Raw genomic sequence first — 23,898 nt, forward strand, 5'->3', positions numbered from 1 at the left:
CAGCGAGTCCTTTTAAGCACTCGCCTTGGAGGGCGGTTCCATCCCGTTGCCACGGTGTCTGTGCTCATGTGGGCGTGGTTACTGACTTGGCAAAAGTCTTTTGATGTTACAGTATTACCTCATTTAGAAGGCAAAAATAACATTTAATTTTCTCACAAATAGTTTCATATTGAATCATATAAGTTCCACAACATTTAGATGTAAGTCTGATAACTGGGACGTATGCATTTGTAGAGTTACCGTTATGTGGTTATACCGTCCTTAATTATATCACAAAACAGCAACTTATTTGACATGATTATTGTTTAGAGCCCCACGAACCATTTACCACTTTCTTTACATTAGAAATATTGTTTCAATGTCTAACCTTTTGATGTTACAGTACTGTAAAATCTCTCTCTGTTGTAACAAAGGGATTTTTAACTTCCATTTATGCAGAGTGGGGGAGAGAAATTTCACCCAACCGCTTGTGGAAGGCTACCCGAAACGCTTGAGCTAAGTTAAACAATTTAAAGGCAATGCTACCAAATACTACTTGAGTGTATGTAAACTTCTGACCCACTGGGAATGTGATGAAATAAATAAAATCTGAAATAAATCATTCTCTCTACTATTATTCTGACATTTCACATTCTTAAAATAAAGTGGTGATCCTAAGACAGGGAATTTTTACTAGGACGAAATGTCAGGAATTGTGAAAAACTGAGTTTAAATGTATTTGGCTACAGTGTATGTGAACTTCCGACTTAAACTGTATATATAATGACGAGATCGTCTTGTCTCCACCCTAACAACGGTAGTCCTCCCAAAGCCCTGAAGGCAGTTGGTCTGCTTATTGTGGACAGATTTTCACTGGAGTAAACCCTCTCTCTTCGCCTCTTCATCTTTGGTCGAAACCAATGGAGGACAGCGCCATGATGCTGAAATGGTTCGAGACCCATAGACTGGGCAGGACATGTGGATAGCGCAATGGTGCTGAAATGGTTCTAATATAAATAATTGAAGGTTTCTCTATCATCACCAATAGTTGCGCAAACATATCATTGTGAACAAACAATTATTGTCAGGGAATCCAGAGGAAAAGGCAGACTTCCAACGGGGATTACATATGAAAGCATAATAAGCAGCGTAACATAATACAGTTGAGTCAGGGAGCTTTCCACATCCTTTTTCTGTACTGGCCAGATCAGCTTTTGGTTACTCGTGCGTATCTGCCGATCAGTTGCATCGTTGGCTTCTGTGGTCCCCTTTAACCCTTTAAGAACTAGACTCGCCATGTGGATGCTGCCCGCTGCGTATAGGGATGCTGCTTATAGGGATGCTGCTACTAGCCTACTGGGTTCTTAAATGACGTGTCATCTGAATCAGACGAGGGGGAGGAGTGAGATAATAAATAAAGAAACAAACAAGGCAAGTCCACCGAAACGCCGCCATCCACCTCTATTTCAAGCATCGTCGGCGGTGAACGAGGGGATCAATGGAGGGAAAGAACGACACTGTTATTTAATGGCCCATAAATTGAGAGGCAAAAGAGTTGGCTGAAAAACAGGGGTCCTTGGCGAGGATTATAGTCCTTCGCAGGAAGAGAGAAGGACGCCTTGTCCGTTGAGCATCATCCACAGCGAGCCAACATTGTATAAGGAGGCAACCATCCATACCGTTACAGTAAGGACTTTAGAATAGAATAGCCAAAAGGTAATTGAACGGATATTTCATTGTAAAACACGTATTACTAATGTAGAATTATACAAATCAAACATTGCAAAAAACAAATACCCGTTTATAGACAATTACAACGGGAAGGTGTCATAGAAAATAAATCGACCTCATCTCTCCCTTTGCCTTGTTGTATTGCATATTCAGGATAAATTACACATCTGATAGCCTATAAACCAATCTTATTTATCAAATCGAGTTCATATAGCATGGGCCAGGCCTAAGTAAGGTATAGGCTATCGGTAAATTGGACTCGAGAGGAAAGCGCGACGCAACCGTATTTGCCATTATCCATGTCAAGCATCATTTTCAACTTGTCGTTTAATTTCCGATCTCAGATAGGGGCCTACTATCCTACAGCATTTCCCCATATCTAGGCTGAGAGTATTTTTCCGATATCCACCTCCCCAGTGGATTTTTAGGGGCAGCCTGGAATACGACGACTGGTTGTGCTTTGGGGGGGACCATTTTTGACGTTTGATTCGTGAGGTTGGACGCCACGGAGAGAAGATGTCGGGGCAGACGCTGACGGACCGCATTGCCGCGGCGCAATACACTTTGACGGGATCGGAGGTTGCTCGAGCTGTCTGCAAAGCCACCACTCATGAGCAGACAGCACCCAAGAAAAAACACCTGGAATGTAAGCATGGCCTCCCCTCCCATCTCTAAACACACCTTACAAGTACTGGTTCCCTGCCTGTGTTTGTGTGTGTGTGTGTGTGTGTGTGTGTGTGTGTGTGTGTGTGTGTGTGTGTGTGTGTGTGTGTGTGTGTGTGTGTGTGTGTGTGTGTGTGTGTTCCTGTGGAAGTTCCCATGGTATACCTATCCGTGGAGGCTACAAAGGGGAGGACAGCTCATAACAGAGCAAATGGAATGGCATCAAACTATGTGTTTCATGCATTTGATACTAGCCTACTCCTTTTGCTCCAGCCATTACCACAAGTCTGTCCTCCCCAATTAAGGTGCCACCAACCTCCTGTGATACCTATACCCATATTATAATATTACTAAATCAATAACAATGGTTCCCCATCTTTATTTTCTTGTGTGAAATACATTTTTTTCATTATGTGGACCTGAAACAAATCAAGTTTTGCTTTAGCCAGACAATCCAGGCCTCTTGCCAGGCATCACCGATCAATATTGATGCCTGCTGTGCAGTTAGACTAGAAGTAGTCGACTCCAAGCCAGGACATTGAACAGAACAGAGCCACCAGCCTCCTACCTCTGCATCCCTCCACATCCTTCCACCCTCACTTGAGAAATAAGTGATATCATACGGTTGAGTTGGTGGAAGCCATGGGATAGAACCATTGCTTACACCTAGCAATTTTCGTTAGATCAGGGATTACCTCAAATGAGGAAGGAAGGAAGGAAAGAAAGAATGAAGGATGGCTGTGTTTTTAAAGCATTGCATCATGGCCTCTACCTCAGTCTGAATAATGGATTCCTGTTCCAGTGCTGCTAAATGCATAATGCAAAAAATATCAAAGGTCCTGTTGTCACTACCACTAACACAGGCCTGTATCTGGGGACCAGGCCAGTTTGAGGAGGTACAGGAGGCGGAGTGGCACTGTCTGTCAGCCCTTAACCCTGATTTAGAAGCTGTGTCTAGTATCAAAGCCCCACTTTGTTTGATGGTGAGGAGAATAAAAATTTTTTTGCTGGTTTTTCCTTACAATGACAGGAAACCTGATGTGCTGAATTTAGTTCTTACTTTCAGAGTTGTATTTTACGAAATGTCTGAAATCCCCAATATACACTGAGTATACCAAACATTAGGAACACCTTGTTGCACCCCCAACCTTTTACCCTTAGAACAGCTTAAATTTGTCATGTCATCAACTCTACAAGGTGTTGAAAGCGTTCCACAGGGATGCTGGCCCATGTTGACTCCAATGCTGCCCACAGTTGTGTCAAGTTGGCTGGATGCCCTTTTGGTGGTGGACCATTCTTGATACACACAGGAAACAGTTGTGGGTGAAAAATTCAGCAGCGTTGCAGTTCTTGACACAAACCGGTGAGCCTGGCACTGGTACGCCCTGTTCAAAGGCACTTAAATCTTTTGTCTTGCCCATTCATCCTCTCAATGGCACACATACACGACCCATGTCTCAATTGTCGCAAGGCTTCAAAATCATTCTATAACCGGTCTCCTCCCTGGATTAAACAAGTGACATCAATAAGGGATCATATAGCTTTCACCTGGATTCACCTGGTCAGTCTATGTCATGGAACGAGCAGGTGTTCTTAATGTTTTGTATACCAAATGTATGCCCCTGTATGTGATTATGTGTAAGCATTTAAAAGAGCATACACTCTTACTGTACCTGAGAGAATCTTTGTCAGGGGTTCCCAGACACCAGATCAATTTAATCCAAAGGCCTCTGATTTGCATCAGGCCTACTACATTATCACTGATGGCAGATGGCTTGTTTGCCTCGTTTTCTCCATACAGAACCATTAGTGATCAGTCTGTAGCAATTAGGCCAAGAGAGTCCGCATGCCTGGATGATAGCCCAATACTGTGCCAGCTAGGTAACCTAAGGCTATAGTTTCTCATCAAAATGAAAACCAAGAGTGACCTGGGCAATACATAACTCAAAACCCCACTAGGAAAAATCTTCACCCAATCCATCCTCCTTGAGTCTGGGAGTAAAGCATATTTATGTACTCCCCTTAATCATGGGATTGGGCGATTGGAAAGTCCACCCCCGGCCAATGATGTGTCAGCAATCTTTTGACATCTCGGAAAGTGCCGACTCAGTGTCCTCTGCTCTTCATAGCCAGTCGCTCTCGTTTAATGCTTTGAGTGTATGTGATGTCGCCCACTGACTAGCTCTAAGGGACAATGTACTCCACTGAATACACAACACGTTCACACACATATATATGCATGCACACGCACGCATGCACCCCTACACACACACACACACAAAATAGTACATATGGTAAATTGTCTCGTAATTAGATCAACCAATGCTGTAGATATTACGAGTCTAATACAAATGCAATATAATCACGTGTATTCACTTTTTGGTGGGAGGGTAGGGGAGGGAAAGGGGGAGGTTTATATGAGTTGCGATCTGGGAGGACTCTTGGGAAATGTAGTTTATTTTTTATTTTTACATACTGTATTCTATTCTGTATTCTATACTTTTTATTTACTTACAAATGGGATTGTACTCATTATTACATTTGCAACAAAGTATTTTCCAGAGGTTTAATGGTTAAGCTAACTGTGCTTTCTTGGAATTTATAGGGCATGAGAAGAGAAAAAAAAGCGTACTATTTGTTTTGATATTATGAATAGGAAAGGAGTAGATATTCTGCACTCTACTGTAAATCGCTCTGGATAAGAGCGTCTGCTAAATGACTAAAATGTAAATGTAATATTGCCATGCTCCAGGACACTCATATAAGGAAGGATGATGTAAGCAAAATAGAAAACAACAACTTCAAGGTGGCTGCCTTTTCTTCTGTTAATAATAAAACAAAAGTGGTAATTGTTGTTTTTCGCCGTAATCTCAAGTTTCAATGGTCAAGAAGGGAGGATTGCCTATGTGAAAGAAATGTTTTCTGGAATGTACAGTACCAGTCAAAAGTTTGGACACACCTACTCATTCAAGGGTTTTTCTACATTTTTACTATTTTCTACATTGTAGAATAATAGTGAAGACATCAAAACTATGAAATAACACATATGGAATCATGTAGTAACCAAAAAAGTGTTAAACAAATCAAAATATATTTTACATTTGAGATTCTTCAAAGTAACCACGCATTGCCTTGATGACAGCTTTGCACACTCTTGGCATTCTCTCAACCGGCTTCATGAGGTAGTCACCTGGAATGTATTTTAATTAACAGGTGTGCCTTGTTAAAAGTTAATTTGTGGAATTTCTTTCCTTCTTAATGCGTTTGAGCCAATCAGTTGTGTTGTGACAAGGTAGGGGGGTATACAGAAGATAGCACTATTTGGTTAAAGACCAAGTCCATATTATGGCAAGAACAGCTCAAATACGCTAAGGGAAATTACAGTCCATCATTACTTTATGACATGAAGGTCAGTCAATCCGGAAAATGTCAAGAACTTTTAATGTTTCTTCAAGTGCAGTTGCAAAAACCATCAAGCGCTATGATGAAACTGGCTCTCATGAGGACCGCCACAAGAAAAGGAAGACCCAGAGTTACCTCTGCTGCAGAGTATAAGTTCATTAGAGTTAACTGCACCTCAGATTGCAGCCCAAATAAAAGCTTCACAGAGTTCAAGTAACAGACATAGTTCAACATCAACTGTTCTGAGGAGACTGTGTGAACCAGGCCTTCATGGTCGAATTGCTGCAAAGAAAGCACTACTAAAGGACACCAATAAGAAGAAGTGACTTGCTTGGGCCAAGAAACACGAGCAATTAACATTTGACAGGTGGAAATCTGTCCTTTGGTCTGATGAGTCCAAATTTGAGATTTATGGTTCCAACTGCCGTGTCTTTGTGAGACACAGAGTAGGTGAACGGATGATGTCCACATGTATGTTTCCCACCACGAAGCATGGGGGAGGAGGTGTGATGGTGTGGGGGTGCTTTTCTGGTGACACTGTCAGTGATTTATTTAGAATTCAAGGCACACTTCACCAGCATGGATACCACAGCATTCTGCAGCGATACGCCATCCCATCTGGTTATCATTTGTTTTTCAATAAGACAATGACCCAACACACCTCCAGGCTGTGTATCGTCTATTTGACCAAGAAGGAGAGTGATGGAGTGCTGCATCAGATGACCTGGCCTCCACAATCACCCGACCTCAACCCAATTGAGACGGTTTGGGATGAGTTGGACCGCAGAGTGAAGGAAAATCAGCCAACAAGTGCTCAGCATACGTGCGAACTCCTTCAAGACTTTTGGAAAAGCATTCCTCATTAAGCTGGTTGAGAAAATGCCAAGAGTATGCAAAGCTGTCATCAAGGCAAAGGGTGGCTACTTTGAAGAATCTAAAATCTAAAATATATTTAGAATTGTTTAACACTTTTTTGGTTACTACTTGATTCCATATGTGTTATTTCATAGGTTTGATGTCTTCACTATTATTCTTCAATGTAGAAAATAGTAAAAAATAAAGAAACCCCTTGAATGAGTAGGTGTGTCCAAACTTTTGACTGGTACTGTATATATTTTTTGTTTCTGCATATGCCCCCAATACTTACGATTATTCGTTTTTTGTTTCTCTACACATAATATTTGCTGGAATATCTGATTTCCATGTAGTCTTAGGTGGTGACATGAGTACAACCGTAAACCCGACAATGGATAAATCTAACAAATCGGGTACTGCACCAATAGCCACTATAGCGTAGCAAAATATGGTTTCTGATTTTTCACTAGTAGATATACAATATGGAGAGTGCATAATCCACAACTGAAAGAATATACTTTTTACTCAGCTAGGCACAGATCAGTTTCAAGGATAGATAGATTTCATACTACTTTCATCACAGTCATTGCATCTTGTACAAGAGGTGGAAATTGTGCATACTGTATGTCTATGTCTTATCATCACGCAAACTTATGCAAACTATAACCAATGCTACAAATCATGCCACAAGTAATCTCACTCTCTTAAAAAAATTGGATTTCTGTAATCAATTCATGTCTGATTTACATGAATTTATCCTCATCAAAGAGTCTGTGAATGACAATGGAAGGGTTCATTAGAAACAATACAATAGCATTTGCTTCTGGTTTGAACAAGTCTCAACAGTCTCACTTTATCCATACTAACTCGTCAACCGCAGAACAGTTTTTCCGCCGTGAAGGAAAGATGATTATTAATCATCAAATCCGAGTTAAATTCCTTACCCAGATTAAGAGCAGAATTTCTAATTCACAGAGTCAGACAAACTGATTATGTGGACGGTAATAGACCTAGCTTCCTCTTAGCTAGTAAATTACGCAATAATGATAGCCTTGCTGACATTGTTTCCATTCAGTCTGACGTGTGTTCTCTTGCATGATTCACCATCAATCAATTTACATTGGAAAAATTGATATGAAAAAAAATATACAGTTCTGAAGTACAAAATACAGCCGAAAGCAAGAGACCCTTTTTCGAGGGCTTGAATTTACCGCAACTCTCCTCCGATGATACACACTCTAAATGCACCTACAGTATAATGCTCAATGAACTGCACGATGCATTGAAAGACATGAACTCAGGCAAATCCCCAGGATGGGATGGCAATCCCACCGGAATTCTATTTAACCTTTTGGTCTGAACTTGGCTCGATATTATTAGAAATGGTACAAACATCTATTCAAATGGGATTTTCAATAGTGATGTTAATACTGCAATTATCTCTCTGTTACATAAAAAAGGTAAAGATGCAACTCTCTATCCAAGTCATAGGCCTCTCTCCCTTATTAACAGTGACATGAAAATGTAGGCAAAGGTTCTAGCCAAACGTCTTGAAACCATTTACGCAACATAGTTAATCCTGATCAAACAGGTTTTTGTCAAACATAGACTGGCGTCAGACAATCTGAGACGTCTCCTATGTATAATGCACATTGCTCCTAATATACCATCCCCCTGTGCAGTCAAGCGAATTGATGCGGAGAAGGCATTTGACCATCTCTGGTATTCTGTGAAAAGAATGGTATTTGGCTAAATATTTATGAATATGTATCGGAACCCCTTTGCGATATTCTTGACGGGCAATCAATGCTCCTCACAGTTCACCATCAAATGGGAAACTCGTCAAGGCTGTCCAGCATCCAGTCTCCTATTTGCCCTATCACTGGAGCCTTTAGCTAAAAAAAATATGTCAATCCCAAGATATAGGGCAAATATCAGTTGAGGACACAGACCACCAAATTTCATTATATGCAGATGACATACATTAATTCGGAAAGTATTCAGAACCCTCGACTGTTTCGACATTTTGTTACATTACAGCCTTATTCTAAAATGGAATACATTAGATTTTTTCCTCATCAATCTACACACAATACCCCATAATGACAAAGCAAAAACAGGGTTTACATTTTTTGGGGGGGGGAAATAAAAAAAATATCACATTTACATAAGTATTCAGACCCTTTACTCAGGACTTTGGTGGCAGCGATTACAGCCTTGAGTCTTCTTGGGTATGGCGCTACAAGCTGGGCACACCTGTATTTGGGGAGTTTCTCCAATTCTTCTCTGCAAATGCTCTCAAGCTCTGTCAGGTTGGATGGGGAGCATCACTGCACAGCTATTTTCAGGTCTCTCCAGAGATGTTAGATCGGGTTCAAGTCCGGGCTTTGGCTGGGCCACTCAAGGACATTCAGAGACTTGTCCCGAAGTCTTGGCTGTGTGGTTATGGTCATTGTCCTGTTGGAAGGTGAACCTTCGCCTGAGTCAGAAGTCCTGAGCCCTCTGGAGCAGGTGTTCATCAAGGATCTCTCTGTACTTTGCTCCGTTCATCTTTCCCTCAATCCTGACTAGTCTTCCAGTTCCTGCCGCTGAAAAACATCCTCACAGCATGATGCTGCCACCACCATACTTCACCGTAGGGACAGTGCCAGGTTTCCTCCAGACGTGACGCTTGGCATTCAGGCCAAAGAGTTCAATATTGGTGTCATCAGACCAGAGAAACTTGTTTCTCATGGTCTGAGAGTCCTTTAGGTGCCTTTTGGCAATCTCCAAGCGGGCTGTCATGTGCTTTTTACTGAGGAGTGGCTTCCGTTTGGCCACTCTACCATAAAGGCCTGATTGGTGTACTGCAGAGATGGTTGTTTTTCTGGAAGGTTCTCCCATCTCCACAGAGGAACTCTGGAGCTCTGACAGAGTGACCATCGGGTTCTTGGTCACCTACCTGACCCAGGCCCTTCTCCCCGATATCTCAGTTTGGCCGGGCGGTCAGCTCTAGGAAGAGTCTTGGCGGTTCCAAACTTCTTCCATTTAAGAATGATGGATGCCACTGTGCTCTTGGGGACCTTCAATGCTGCTGACATTTCCACCCTTCCCCAGATCTGTGCCTCGACACAATCCTGTCTCGGAGCTCTATGGACAATTCCTTCGACCTCATGGCTTGGTTTTTGCTGTGACATGCCTTGTCAACTGTGGGACCTTATATAGACAGGTGTGTGCCCTTCCAAATCATATCCAATCAATTGAATTTACCACAGGTGGACTCCAATCAAGTTGTAGAAACATCTCAAGGACGATCAATGGAAACAGGATGCACCTAAGCTCAGTTTTGAGTCTCATAGCAAAGGTTCTGAAGACTTATGTAAATAAGGTATTTCTGTTTTTATTTATAATACATTTGCAAAATTTTCTCACAACTTGTTTTCGCTTTGTCGTTAAGGGGTATTGTGTGTAGATTGATGAAGATTTTTATTTATTAAATCCATTTCAGAATAAGGCTGTAATGTAACAAAATGTGGAAAAAGGTCTGACAATGGTCTGAGTATTCCCGAATGCACTGTATTATTGTACCTTCACAATGTATCACAATCGCTCCCTAATGTATTAAGTATATTCAGACAATTCAGCAGTATATGAAGTTATAAGATGAACCTCACTAAATCATCTCAGCTTCCACTTAACAAAGTAATGTTCAACCTCAATATAGAATTGAAGATAACAATTGTGTCCCATTATAAATACCTGGGCATTGACATTTTTCCTTCTCTATATAAAATAGTTTAGAAGAACTACAAACAAGTCCCAGCTGCAATTACAGAAGATATCATCAGATGGTTTAATCTAAGATTAACTTTATCAGGTTGAATTTCAAAAGTAAAAATTAATGTCTTGCCTAGACTCAATTTCTTTTTTGGCAATCTTCCTTTGCCCATGCCATTAGGGTACTGGGAAATTATTACAGTTTTTCCTCAATTGCTAAAACACAATTTCTGAAACCTTGCTCCATTTGCTGAAAACATTAGACACAAAACCTCATCTTCAAGCACTATTTACATAACCTCTGACTCTGATTCGCCTCAAAACAGTTTGACCTGTGTTCAAAATCAAACACTGCTCTCAAATCATAAACAAAGTGATCAAAATGATATACACTCTCAAGCAGTCAGTAAACAATACACCGAAAATTCAAAAACCCATTCATATTTTTCCGTCATTGTCTTTTGATGAACGAAAACATATTCTATCATAGTAGCTCAAAATTGATCAGAAATTACTACTCTGCCTTGCTCTTTGCAATTTTGTTTTTTGTTCTTCCTCCTCCTTGTACCCCTATTTTTACAGTACTGTACCCTGCATCTCACAAACTTGTCCTTTGTCTCTGTGATACTGTAATTCTTGTTCTTTGTTGATATGAACCTGCAACCAGTCAAAATCTATTGAGCAGTCAGTACTGTTAATAAATGGAAAGCACAATGTTCAGGGCCATACAATTTGTCCATTGTACAGTATACAGCCTACAATGCACTGTACTACAGTATACAGCCTACAATGCACTGTACTACAGTATACAGCCTACAATGAACTGTACTACAGTATACAGCCTACAATGAACTGTACTACAGTATACAGCCTACAATGAACTGTACTACAGTATACAGCCTACAATGCACTGTACTACAGTATACAGCCTACAATGCACTGTACTACAGTATACAGCCTACAATGCACTGTACTACAGTATACAGCCTACAATGCACTGTACTACAGTATACAGCCTACAATGCACTGTACTACAGTATACAGCCTACAATGCACTGTACTACAGTATACAGCCTACAATGCACTGTACTACAGTATACAGCCTACAATGCACTGTACTACAGTATACAGCCTACAATGCACTGTACTACAGTATACAGCCTACAATGCACTGTACTACAGTATACAGCCTACAATGCACTGTACTACAGTATACAGCCTACAATGCACTGTACTACAGTATACAGCCTACAATGAACTGTACTACAGTATACAGCCTACAATGAACTGTACTACAGTATACAGCCTACAATGAACTGTACTACAGTATACAGCCTACAATGAACTGTACTACAGTATACAGCCTACAATGCACTGTACTACAGTATACAGCCTACAATGCACTGTACTACAGTATACAGCCTACAATGCACTGTACTACAGTATACAATACTAAAAGGGACACAAATCAAAGGAGTAAACATGTGATCAATGTGCTTCTTCTTGTCTTTGGGCTGGGTCGGGCCAGAGCACTTCTTCTTGTCTTTGGGCTGGGTCAGGCCAGAGCACTTCTTCTTGTCTTTGGGCGGGGTCAGGCCAGAGCACTTCTTCTTGTCTTTGGGCTGGGTCAGGCCAGAGCACTTCTTCTTGTCTTTGGGCTGGGTCTGGCCAGAGCACTTCTTCTTGTCTTTGGGCTGGGTCAGGCCAGAGCACTTCTTCTTGTCTTTGGGCGGGGTCAGGCCAGAGCACTTCTTCTTGTCTTTGGGCTGGGTCAGGCCAGAGCACTTCTTCTTGTCTTTGGGCTGGGTCAGGCCAGAGCACTTCTTCTTGTCTTTGGGCTGGGTCAGGCCAGAGCACTTCCTCGACATCACAAGCAATATTGTCCCTCCTGAGGCAACGGGGGGGGAAGAAGCCTCTTGTGTGCCGTATCCAGCCCTGACATGATTCCTCACCTATATCACCACAGGCTAAATCCATGGCTTGCAGCAGATTTACTCTGGTGTAGGGTTGTCTATCATACACTTTCCATCTCCAAGAGGAGAAAAACTCCTCAATCGGATTCAGGAAAGGCGAGTATGGAGAGAGGTACAAGTTCATAAACTGCCCATTGATGTTAAACCATTCCCTTACCTAAGCAGCTCAGTGGAAACTGACATTGTCCCATACTATCACATAGGTGGGAATGGGATTCTCATTTAGCTCTTGACCCTGCTGCTCTTGAACCTGCTGCTCAAATAAAATATCTCTTAGATTGGCAATAAATCTTAGAAGATGCTGGGTGTTATATGGCCCGAGTGTAACATGGTGATGTAGAACACCATGGTTGCTGATAGCAGCACAGATTGTGACATTGCCACCTCGTTGACCAGGGACTTCAACAATGGCCCGCTGTCCAATCACGTTTCGGCCTCTCCTTTTCCTCTTTGTTAGATTGAAGCCTGCTTCATCGACAAAGATGAACTCATGGGGTCTGTCCAAGGATTCCAAGTCAAATATTGTCTGTGTAGAAATACAATATACTGTATGTAGGATTTTGTAAGTCGTACAGAGACAGTGCTATACCGTAGAGTACAATTAGGCTTCTGATTCACATACATTGTATGTACTGAAGAGTAATGTCATTCACATAGTATGTGTTAGTACTGTAGACAATCTGGATTACAGTAAATGTTTCTGAATGTACACTTACTTGCACATACTGAGCTCGCAGTTCTTTCACCCTTGGTGAGTTGCGCTCAAAAGGTACTCTGTATACTTGTTTCATTCGCATCCTGTTACGATGGAGGACACGGTCAATTGTGGAAATGCTCACACTGTCGATTCCCTGGAAGTGTGTGTTGTGTTCTATCACTCGTTCCTGGATTTCTCTGAGTCGTATTGCATTATCTTGAAGGACCATGCCAACTATAACGGAATCTTGCTCCCGAGTGAATATAGCTGTCCTTCGACCTGCATGTGGCAGCCTTGCAATTCTACAAAAAGTAGTTGTGCAGTTACAAAACATATTCATGCAGTACAATACATAGTGATTAACTTTACAAATGTCTATTGAAACAGCTGCATATAGTGTAGTACAGTACATTTGCAATTACAAAAATACAGTAGTATACTGTACCTGTTCTCTTCTCTGAATGTCTTTATTATGGTGGACACAGAAAATCGGCTCAAATTGGGTTGCACTCTAAGTCCTGCTTCCCTCATCGTCAGTCCATGGACAAGAACATGGTCTATAACTGTTGCTTGAATTTCATCAGATATTTCTACTCTTTGTCTTCCTCTTCGTCTTCCTCTTTCTTGCCCTCCTCTTCCTCTTCCTCCTCGTTGCCCACCTCGCATACGCACTCGTCGCTGTCCTCTCACATTGTTTCTTCTATCCATTCTACTTTCTCCTTCCCACCATCAACAACCTGTTTGATCTCTGAACTGGCTCATATTGGTTGTGTCGCATCATTTGAAACAGGTTAAATCAATTTTGAGTGGTTGTGTTCAATCAATGACATGTGTTCTCTATTTGCATTTGATTGTTTCCACTTGTGTTTACCAGTATGGATGACATGTGCATTAAAGTGCAGAATGTGTTTTGAGAATGAGAATGTGTTTAGAGTTTTGCTGAAAAGTCTAAGTGAGATCTGCAAATTGTGTTTTACCATGTGAAATGGTTTAAGGTATTGACAACAGACTGCATAATTAGCTAAACGAGTCCAGGCAACTGAGAACTTTGTTCAGCCAATGGGTATTAGTGTTTTAGCAATTGAGAAAAACTGTAAAAGTTCAGTCTTGAATTTTATATGGAAAGTGAAATGTCCCAGAATTATAATGACTACACTCCAGCAATCCAAAGGTTTTGGGGGTCTAGGATTACCCAACTTCAAGTAACTTCAAGTAATATGCGTTTGTCTCTAGTGCTCCGCCCACTTCAGAAATGGTTTGATCAAGATAAATGTCTTCCTTGGTTGGAAATTGAGGAAAATATAGTGTCACCGTTTACATTGAGAGATACTGTAACGGTTTCTCTCCTCCTCTTCGTCTGAAGACGAGGAGTAGGGATCAGACCAAAATGCAGCGGGTTGTGAATACATAATGAATTTATTTAAAGACGAAGACGAACACGAAAAACACTTGGAAAATTACAAAACAACGTAGACTGACCTAAAACATGAGAACTTACAAATACACGAAGAACGCACGAAACAGGTACAGACTACAAACCAACGCCACAGTCCCGTGTGGTACGAACATACATACAGACACTGAAGACAACCACCCACAACAAACAATGTGAAACAACCTCCCTATGTATGGTTCTCAATCAGTTGAAAACGTAAAACACCTGCCTCTGATTGAGAGCCATACAAGGTCAATTAAACCTGACACTTAACATAGAACAAACAACATAGACTGCCCACCCAGCTCACGTCCTGACCCACTAAACACAACTATACAAAAGGAAAACAAGGTCAGGAACGTGACAGATACACTATTCTCTTCCTTATCTCCTAAGTTTTGTTGTACTCAGTTAGAACCAATCATCTCCCACACAATACAGACCTGGCAACAAATCGAAAAACTGGGTAATTGGGAAGCGCAATGGCAAACCCAAACACCACTATTTATAAATAACTCCCTACCTTCGGGAGGGAAACCTATTCCTTTTTAAAACAATGGTCTGAACAAACAATTCATAGATTTTCAGACACAATGTAACAGTCCTGACCTGTTTTATGTTGTTTTTATGTGTTTATGGTCAGGGCATGTGTTTTGGGTGGGCAGTCTATGTTATCTGTTTCTATGTTGGTTTTGGGTTACCTGGTATGGCTCTTGATTAGAGGCAGGTGGTTTGCATTTTCCTCTAATCAAGAGTCATATTTAGGTAGGGCATTCTCACTGTTTGTTTGTGGGTGATTGTCTCCTGTGTCAGTATGTTTGTTCGTACCACACTGGACTGTAGCGTTTGTTTGTTTCGTTTTCGTTTCGATGTCGTCTGTTTCCTGTACGTAAGTTTATGTTTAGTTATGTAAGTTTATGTTCAGGTTTCGTCAACGTCGTTTTGTTATTTTGTAGTTTGAAAGTGTTTTGTTTCGTTTCGTGTTTGCCATCATCGTTGTTTAATAAAGATGGCTTATTTCCCAAAGCCTGCGTTTTGGTCTGAGGATCCTTCTCTCCTCACCTCATCCGAGGATGAGGAGAGCGTCACCCGTTACACACAATGAATGATGAAGGTTTATTAACCTTAACCTTTATTGACCTAAAAAAATATGTATAATTTGGTGTGTAATTTCTTTGACATTTGCGATTAAGAACCACTATGCGCACTTATAAACACCATTCCATCCACTCACTGAGTTTTGGAACCTACATGATGTGGGAGTGCCACAGTGTAAGACATTGTAGTCACAGGTTGCCAGGTCTGTGTCGAGCATAAGTGGTGCTGCAATTCCCCATCTCCCCAGTATTTTATTGTTGAACGATGACACTTCATTGACTTTCACAGTACCCCAGAAACGAGAATGGTTGTCTGGACTGATTGCGGCAAGAAGAATGTTAGTGACCAGACGCAAGCCTCCACATAACCTCAGCATAACGCAATGGCTACAAATCTTCCTTGACGTTCTTTCCCTAGAGCTCTCCGTAGCTCGTGTGAACAGTGCCAAGGAAACAACATTAGATACTTTCAATAGAGTAGTCGAAAATGTCGAATTGTTTGAATTGATCAATTGTCTTTTGAATGTCGGTATGGAGTATCGATGCATGCAGGCTGATTCTATTCATGTGTGCCTTGGTCCCACAATTTTATTTTCAAACATAAAATTAGTTACCCATTATGTTTTGTTTCATGCATAGATATGTCCCCAACATGAGCTCATGGGGGGAGAGAGGGAGGTGGGGAGGGGGAGTGAGGAGGGAGGGAGGGAGGGAGGGGGAAATGGGATGGGGTGGCACCTACTAAGACGGGGAGGGGCAGGGGAGATGGGACAGACAAAACAAATAATATATATATATTTTTAATTGTTTTTCTTTTTGTTTTAAATATGTACTTTTTAAAATATTATTGCAGGTATGTGATCTGAACCTCCTCACAAGATCTAACAACATTATGAATTGAATAACATTCACATCGAGCGGATTTTCCACTCAGACTTCAATAATTGAGAGGGGAGAAAAGGAAGTAGGCAAGCAGTAGTGATTTTTATAGAACAACATTAGTTCTTCTCAAATGAATGGTGAATGTTCTTTTAACTCTTTTATTTCAAGTCTGGAGCAAAATGGGAATCCTACTGTTTTATTGTTTATTTATAACTAGTTGCGATGACGCCCTTCCAAGTCTTGTTCGTCAAGGCTTCCCCATCGGCTAGAGGAGGACTGGAAATTGATATTCATTCAGAATATGTTCTTGCCTGATTGATGTACACCAAAGCACACTTAATGTACTTTTTAAATGTTTGTTCATGTTTTGATGTTTTGTATAACTTATAGTTATCAGATTTGATGTGTTATCTTGTGATGGACTAGTTTGTCTGGATGTAGAGTGGTGCCATCTGAAAAGCTGAAAGGTCTCTCAGGTCTTTTTCATTTCAAGACTCTGTGCCCCTGGTATGTTTCCATGGTGATTTCGTGAGTGTGATATCGTCAAGCACCGGGCCTGTGAGCTTTCCATGCTGACCCATAAGAGAGAGAGAGAGGGACAGAGGCTCTCTCTACCCACCCTCCTTACCCCACCCCTATTCATTCTCTCCCAGTAGAGAGTGAAATGATGCAGTGCTAGTAGTGTGCCGCAGTGAGGAGAGAGCCTCCAACCTCTCTCAGGTGTCCAACCCTCACTGGACAAGGGCTTTCACTATACATAATACAGTTGTAGTGTAATACGACTCCAGTGTAGTAGCTGAACTCAGTCACCTGGGTCGTGTTCAGTCGGGTTCTCCGTAGCAAAACATTTTCTCATGGAAAGCAACATTTTGCGTTTAAAATCTCCCTATTTAAAAACGTTTTCTCTCTTGAGAACATGACTCTGAACAGAAATGCGTCTTCCTCCTGCAAGACAACATAGTAGACTGTAATGGTCCGTCTGTCAGGATTCCTCAGAGCACACCGTCACACCTAGAAGATGGTGTAGACGCCCTTGTAACCAGCTTCACGCCACCGCTGACATTGAAAGCCTTGAAAAGAGTGAGATGTCAGGTTAGCTATCATCTTAGCAGGGGATTGGAGAAACACCTGTGTGAAAGATCCATGTGTTACTTATTTTAGAACTGTGATCATTACAGCTGAACACCAAGCAGGTGCTTTAACATCTTTCAACACTCTTGATGGTGGCTCGACAGGGCCTGCTTGTGTCTTCAGTGCAGGCTTCGGCAATCTTAGAGCTGTTACACTGCTTGTGTGAATGCCAAGTACGTTCTCCTGCCAAGTTCTCATTGTGTGGAAGGAGATAGAGAACACAACTGTATGGGGACGCTATGGATTAAGAAGCCCAGCTGTGTGTGTCTATGCCACTCATGGCTGTAATGAACACTTTGGGAGACAGAGAGCTGGTTTCAAGCGCAGGGCGCAGCAGGTGTTTATTTGTAATGGACCACAGGAGGAGGCAGGTAGCTGGGTCCAGGAGCAGGCAGAAGGTCATACACAGGGGGTCCAAAAAGGCAACAGTACAGGCAAGGAAAAGGCTAGTAATGTTGTCTGGGAGATCAGGCAATGGGTTGATAACAGGAAATCCGATAGTCTAAAGTACAGGAAGGGAATAGGCAAAAGGCGTCGTTAGTGTGGCAGGCAAAAACTATCATACACGGGAGGATTAACGTACGGGAAAAACAGAGCTCCGGCTAGAAGTGTGTCACAAAGCAAACAATACCTCACAATGTTGGGGTGCAAAGAACTGAACTAAATAGTGTGTGATAATGTCATACAGGTGTGTGAACAGATTATCAGAATTCAGGTGATTGGGATTTGGAGAGTGAGCTGCGTTCAGGGGATCTACGTGTTTGATAGTAAGAGCTGGAAAGTGGGCTGGAAAGTGAGCTGCGTTCAGGGGATCTACGTGTTTGATAGTAAGAGCTGGAAAGTGGGCTGGAAAGTGAGCTGCGTTCAGGGGATCTACGTGTTTGATAGTAAGAGCTGGAAAGTGGGCTGGAAAGTGAGCTGCGTTCAGGGGATCTACGTGTTTGATAGTAAGAGCTGGAAAGTGGGCTGGAAAGTGAGCTGCGTTCAGGGGATCTACGTGTTTGATAGTAAGAGCTGGAAAGTGGGCTGGAAAGTGAGCTGCGTTCAGGGGATCTACGTGTTTGATAGTAAGAGCTGGAAAGTGGGCTGGAAAGTGAGCTGCGTTCAGGGGATCTACGTGTTTGATAGTAAGAGCTGGAAAGTGGGCTGGAAAGTGAGCTGCGTTCAGGGGATCTACGTGTTTGATAGTAAGAGCTGGAAAGTGGGCTGGAAAGTGAGCTGCGTTCAGGGGATCTACGTGTTTGATAGTAAGAGCTGGAAAGTGGGCTGGAAAGTGAGCGGCGTTCAGGGGATCTACGTGTTTGAGAGTGTGAGTTGGAAGCAGACGTTACAATGGCCCCCAGTTGCCTGGGCACAAGTCTTGGGCAACTTTTAACCTCTTCGTGACTCTCAGATCAACTTGGTTATTGGCGGCCATGTTGGAACTCTAGTTTCTACCGTGTTCTTTGGTCCCTATGGTCAGAAAAACAGATGGTTTTCATACTGACTTCAAAGGTTAAGGCCCTAGTAAGAGGATGAGAAGGACAGCCTTCGCCTGAACCCAGAGGGAGGTAGTGCACTGGCAGGATTTGGATTACTGCCAAATTAGATGGTTCAGAAGGAGGAGACCTCCCACCCTGCTGCTCAGAAGAACCACCATCTTTATCCAATGCGGTTTAAACAATATGGCTCCCATCCTCTTGCCCTGCTACAACAGCTGTGGACACGCACGCACGCACGCACGTACACACACCAACATGCACAACAACACACACACGCAGTCAATATTCCTGATTATATCTTCTATCATGTCGGAACAGGCATTTGTAGCAGAACACCCATCTGTGTATTTGTGTGTGTATGGTGTCAATCATCACCTGCACTGCCTAAATCTAAATCAACAGTCATTCCAATTGACAGGTTTTATGTAGTAGTAGGGGTTGGATGGTACAGGGGAGGAGGTGAGAGGTGGCAGTACATATGTAACCCACCACCTGGATTCAGTCCTATGTAGCAACATTTGAAATTGTGTTTTTTAAATTGGATAAAATTAGAGAGTAAGAAATAGAAAATAGTATATCATACACTGCAGTTGAGGAACAATAGGAAAATGATTCTGCTTTGAAAGTTAATAAACTTGTAATGCCACTATTGAGAAAATGCATCTTGAATGTTTTGGTACACCTACTGGAGATCTCTTCTTTGTCTAAACCCATTCAGCATTGTTCACATCATCTTAAACCAGCCCCACCCATCTCTTTAAGGATTCACATGTGAGGCCATGTGCTAAACAGAGTGAACAAGGTAGTGTAGTAAACAACCAAGTATTTCAAGACTAAAAGTAGTAGCAAAAAGTAGTAGTACAAATGCACTTTACCTAGTCCTTGGCCAATATCCTAATCTAACTTTGGTGCAGGTCATGTTGTTCTTCACATTACCATCTCTGGTAAACATGTACTATATCGAATAAAATCTAAGTTCATTTGTCACATGCAGAGGATGCAAAAGATGTAAACGGTACAGTGAAATGGTTACTTGTATAGTGGAGTCTTTTGGTTAGGCTTGTAGCTAGCTAGCTAAACAATGACCCATGCATGAATCTGCAGGTAGCTAAAGCTAACCAACTACCTAACCAATTAGGCCATAACTAGTAATGCAAATGGCTTTTTGAGATATGATTAATATTACTACACAGATCATACACATAACGTTAGCTTGCTAGCTTGCTAACAGTACGCTTTAACTTGCAATGAAAACGATAATATCTGAAAATGTAGCTAGACTCTTACCCGTATACATGGATGAGTGCCCCCCCCCCCCCTCTGCCATGGTGGCCCTTAGTTTGAAGATGTTATCCAGAGACGTGTTTTATACAACAGCCTTCTGTGTTATCTGTTCGACTCCCTCTGCATTTGCAATCATCTCTCTGCTTCCACCGGGCATTCCACTGATTTCAAAACTCGGTCAACTTCTTCCGTGACAACAACACCGTTGATCACCGTTTCTTCCCCATCACTGTCATCAGAAGACACTACAATGTTTGGTTCAATTAAAATGTTTTTACCTAAATCAGGGATTTCCTCATCGTCTGATTCATTTTCAGAGTCAGAGTCAGAGTCAGCATGGCACGATCATCCTCCAAAAAGTTGTCCATTATAATCTTTTCCCACTGATAACCTTTTCCATTCTAACCTTTTCCCACTTTTCCCACTTAAATTCAGGGCAGCTATGTTGAGAGCAGTAGCAACATTTTAGCAGTTCTTCTTGATATCTTTCAAATAAAGGCGTGGTAGAAAGTGTTATCTACACATACTGAGCAGCTCATGTTATAGACAGAAGCATGCTACATGGCAGACCAATCCGAACTCATCTCTCGGCATTTCCAGCCCATCCATTATCTCAGCCAATAATGGCTAGCGGGAAGGTTCCTGTATTTTTCCATGTCTAAACCAACTACGCTCCTTATTTAACAATTTTATTCATATTTACAGATGGCATACACGTTTGGTATTAAGGCAAATGAAAGTTCACATGTTCCATATTGATATAAATTTTTTTCTCCAAGTATCTCTCCTGTGAAGTAGTGACATGCAAATGTTTTTATTTAACTAGGCAAGTCAGTCAAGAACAAATTCTTATTTATAGTGACGGCCTACCAGAAAACAGTGGGTCAACTGCCTTGTTCAGAACGACAGATTTTTACCTTGTCATCTCCGTATTCGATCCAGCAACCTTTCAGTTACTGACCCCACACTCTAACCACTAGACTACCTGCCACCCCAGACATACACCTATCTTCTTGAAATGGGTCACATACTCTATGAACAGTGTGTTCAGGGGGGGATCAGGTCCTCCCTGCCCCTTATTCAGTACAATCTAGGTCATGTGTAGGGCCCTGAGTTTTTCCTGACCATGTGATCCAACCAGGAAAAACTCCCCTGACTGTAGTTACAGTGGCAAGAAAAAAATATGTGAACCCTTTGGAATTACCTGGATTTCTGCATAAATTGGTCGTAACATTTGATCGGATCTCCATCTAAGTTCCAACAATAGACAAGCACAGTCTGCTTAAACTAATAACACACAAACAAATATACGTTTTCATGTCTTTATTGAACACACCGTGTAAACATTCACCTGTGCAGGGTGGAAAAAGTATGCGAACCCTTCGATTTAGTAACTGGTTGACCCTCTTTTGGCAGCAATGGTTTCTGTAGTTGCGGATCAGACATGCACGGTCAAGATACATTTTGGACCATTCCTCTTTACAAAACGGTTTCAGTAACGGTTTCAGTTATTCTTCAATATTCTTGGGAAGTCTGGTGTGAACCGCTCTCTTGAGGTCATGCCACAGCATCTCAATCGGGTTGAGGTCAGGACTCTGACTGGGCCACTCCAGAAGGTGTATTGTTGTTGATTTACTTCTGTGTTTTGGGTCGTTGTCCTGTTGCATCACCCAACTCCTGTTGTGCTTCAATTGGCGGACAGATAGCCTTACATTCTCCTGCACAATGTCTTGATAAACTTGGGAATTCATTTTTACGTCGATGATGGCATGCAGCAAAGCAGGCCCAAACCACGATGCTCCCTCCACCATACTTTACAGTTGGGATGAGGTTTTGATGTTGGTGTGCTGTGCATTTTTTTCCCACACCTAGTGTTGTGTGTTCCTTCCAAACAACTCAACTTTAGTTTCATCTATCTTCAGAATATTTTACCAGTAGCGCTGTGAAACATCCAGGTGCTCTTTTGCGAACTTCAGACGTGCAGCAATGTTTTTTTTGGACAGCAGTGGGTTCTTCTGTGGTGTCCTCCCACGAACACCATTCTTGTTTAGTGCTTTACGTATCGTAGACTTGTCAACAGAGATGTTATTATGTTGCAGAGATTTATGTTAGTCTTTAGCTTACACTCTAGGATTCTTCTTAACCTCATTGGGCATTCTGCGCTGTGCTCTTGCAGTCATCTTTGCAGGACAGCCACTCCTAGAGAGAGTAGCAACAGTGCTGAACTTTCTCCATTCATAGACAATTTGTCTTACCGTGGACTGATGAACATCAAGGCTTTTAGAGATACTTTTGTAACCCTTTCCATCTTTATGCAAGTCAACAATTCTTAATCTTAGGTCTTCTGATATCTCTTTTGTTCGAGGCATGGTTCACATCAGGCAATGCTTCTTGGAAATCGCAAACTCAAATTGTGTCTGTGTTTATAGGGCAGGGCAGTTCTAACCAACATATCCAATCTCATCTCATTGATTGGACTCCAGGTTAGGTGACTCCTGACTCCAATTAGCTTTGGAGAAGTCTTTAGCCTCGGGGTTCACATACTTTTTCCAACCTACCCAAATGTTTAAATGATGTATTCCATATAGACAAGAAAAATACAATATTTTGTGTGTTATTAGTTTAAGCACACTGCGTTTGTCTGTTGTTGTGACTTAGATGAAGATCACATTTTAGGACCAATTTACGCAGAAATCCAGGTAATTCCAAAGGGTTCACATTATTTTTCTTGCCACTGACTGTGTAAGGAGCTGTCTTTATGTCCTACGTTGCTCCCACATTTCAAGTCCTATCGACTCGTTAATGGAGAGTGAAGATCTCCTTCAGAATAGAACGAGAGAAAACATTCACCTGTAGTGGCAGAGGGCGAGTCAAAGAGAGACAAGGTGGAGCAACGAGAGACTAGATTGAGCAAGCACACTTGGTGAGATGTATAGTGTTAGTACAGTGATAATAAATAAGAGGGAGAGATAGTGCTAAGTGGTGCAGCTACGCCCCCCCAACTTCCTTGTGCTCTTTCCATCTTTCTCCATCTTCTCCGTGCTGCTTGTTAGGCTCTCTCTCCCCCCATCCTTACCCCACCCCTGTTCATTTTCTCCCAGTAGAGAACAGTGAGATTATGCAGTGCTAGTAGTGTGCTGCGGTGAGAAGAGGGATAGAAGAGGGATAGAGAGAGAAAGAGGAATATACATTTAATTGAGATCTTCCGTTAATACCGGGATAAAATGACATGCTCCCTCTATTCAAACTACTGTGCTGTATCTACAGCTGCGCCACGGATGGCGCAACAGTCTAAGGCACTGTATCTCAGTGCTGGAGGTGTCACTACAGACCCTGGTTCAATTCCAGGCTGTATTCCAACCGGCTGTGATTGGGAGTCCCATTGGGCGGCGCACAATTGGCCCAGCGTTGTCCGGGTTAGGGTTTGGCCGGGGTAGGCCGTCATTATAAATAAGAATTTGTTCTTAACTGACTTGCCTAGTTAAAATAAAAAATACTAACACCGGTAACGCTATTGACCTGGTTTAACGGA

The 23,898-nt window shown here is 42.0% G+C and overlaps 1 protein-coding gene across 2 annotated transcripts in view; it reads left to right on the forward strand.

Annotated features, from left to right (window-relative positions):
• The first annotated feature begins 1,234 nt into the window (after window positions 1–1,234).
• LOC129837286 (clathrin coat assembly protein AP180-like) overlaps window positions 1,235–23,898 on the forward strand; it is a 51,095-nt gene continuing 28,431 nt past the window's right edge. Inside the window, exon 1 of one of the 2 annotated variants that reach the window (XM_055903318.1) lies at window positions 1,235–2,356. In XM_055903318.1, coding sequence (XP_055759293.1) covers window positions 2,227–2,356 — 130 coding nt within the window. In that variant the 5' untranslated portion in view covers window positions 1,235–2,226. The remainder of the gene's footprint in view (window positions 2,357–23,898) is intronic. The other variant, XM_055903319.1, reaches the window with a different exon arrangement.

This window comes from Salvelinus fontinalis, chromosome 38 (assembly GCF_029448725.1).
Source record: "Salvelinus fontinalis isolate EN_2023a chromosome 38, ASM2944872v1, whole genome shotgun sequence".
In the NCBI taxonomy this organism is placed as follows: domain Eukaryota; kingdom Metazoa; phylum Chordata; class Actinopteri; order Salmoniformes; family Salmonidae; genus Salvelinus; species Salvelinus fontinalis.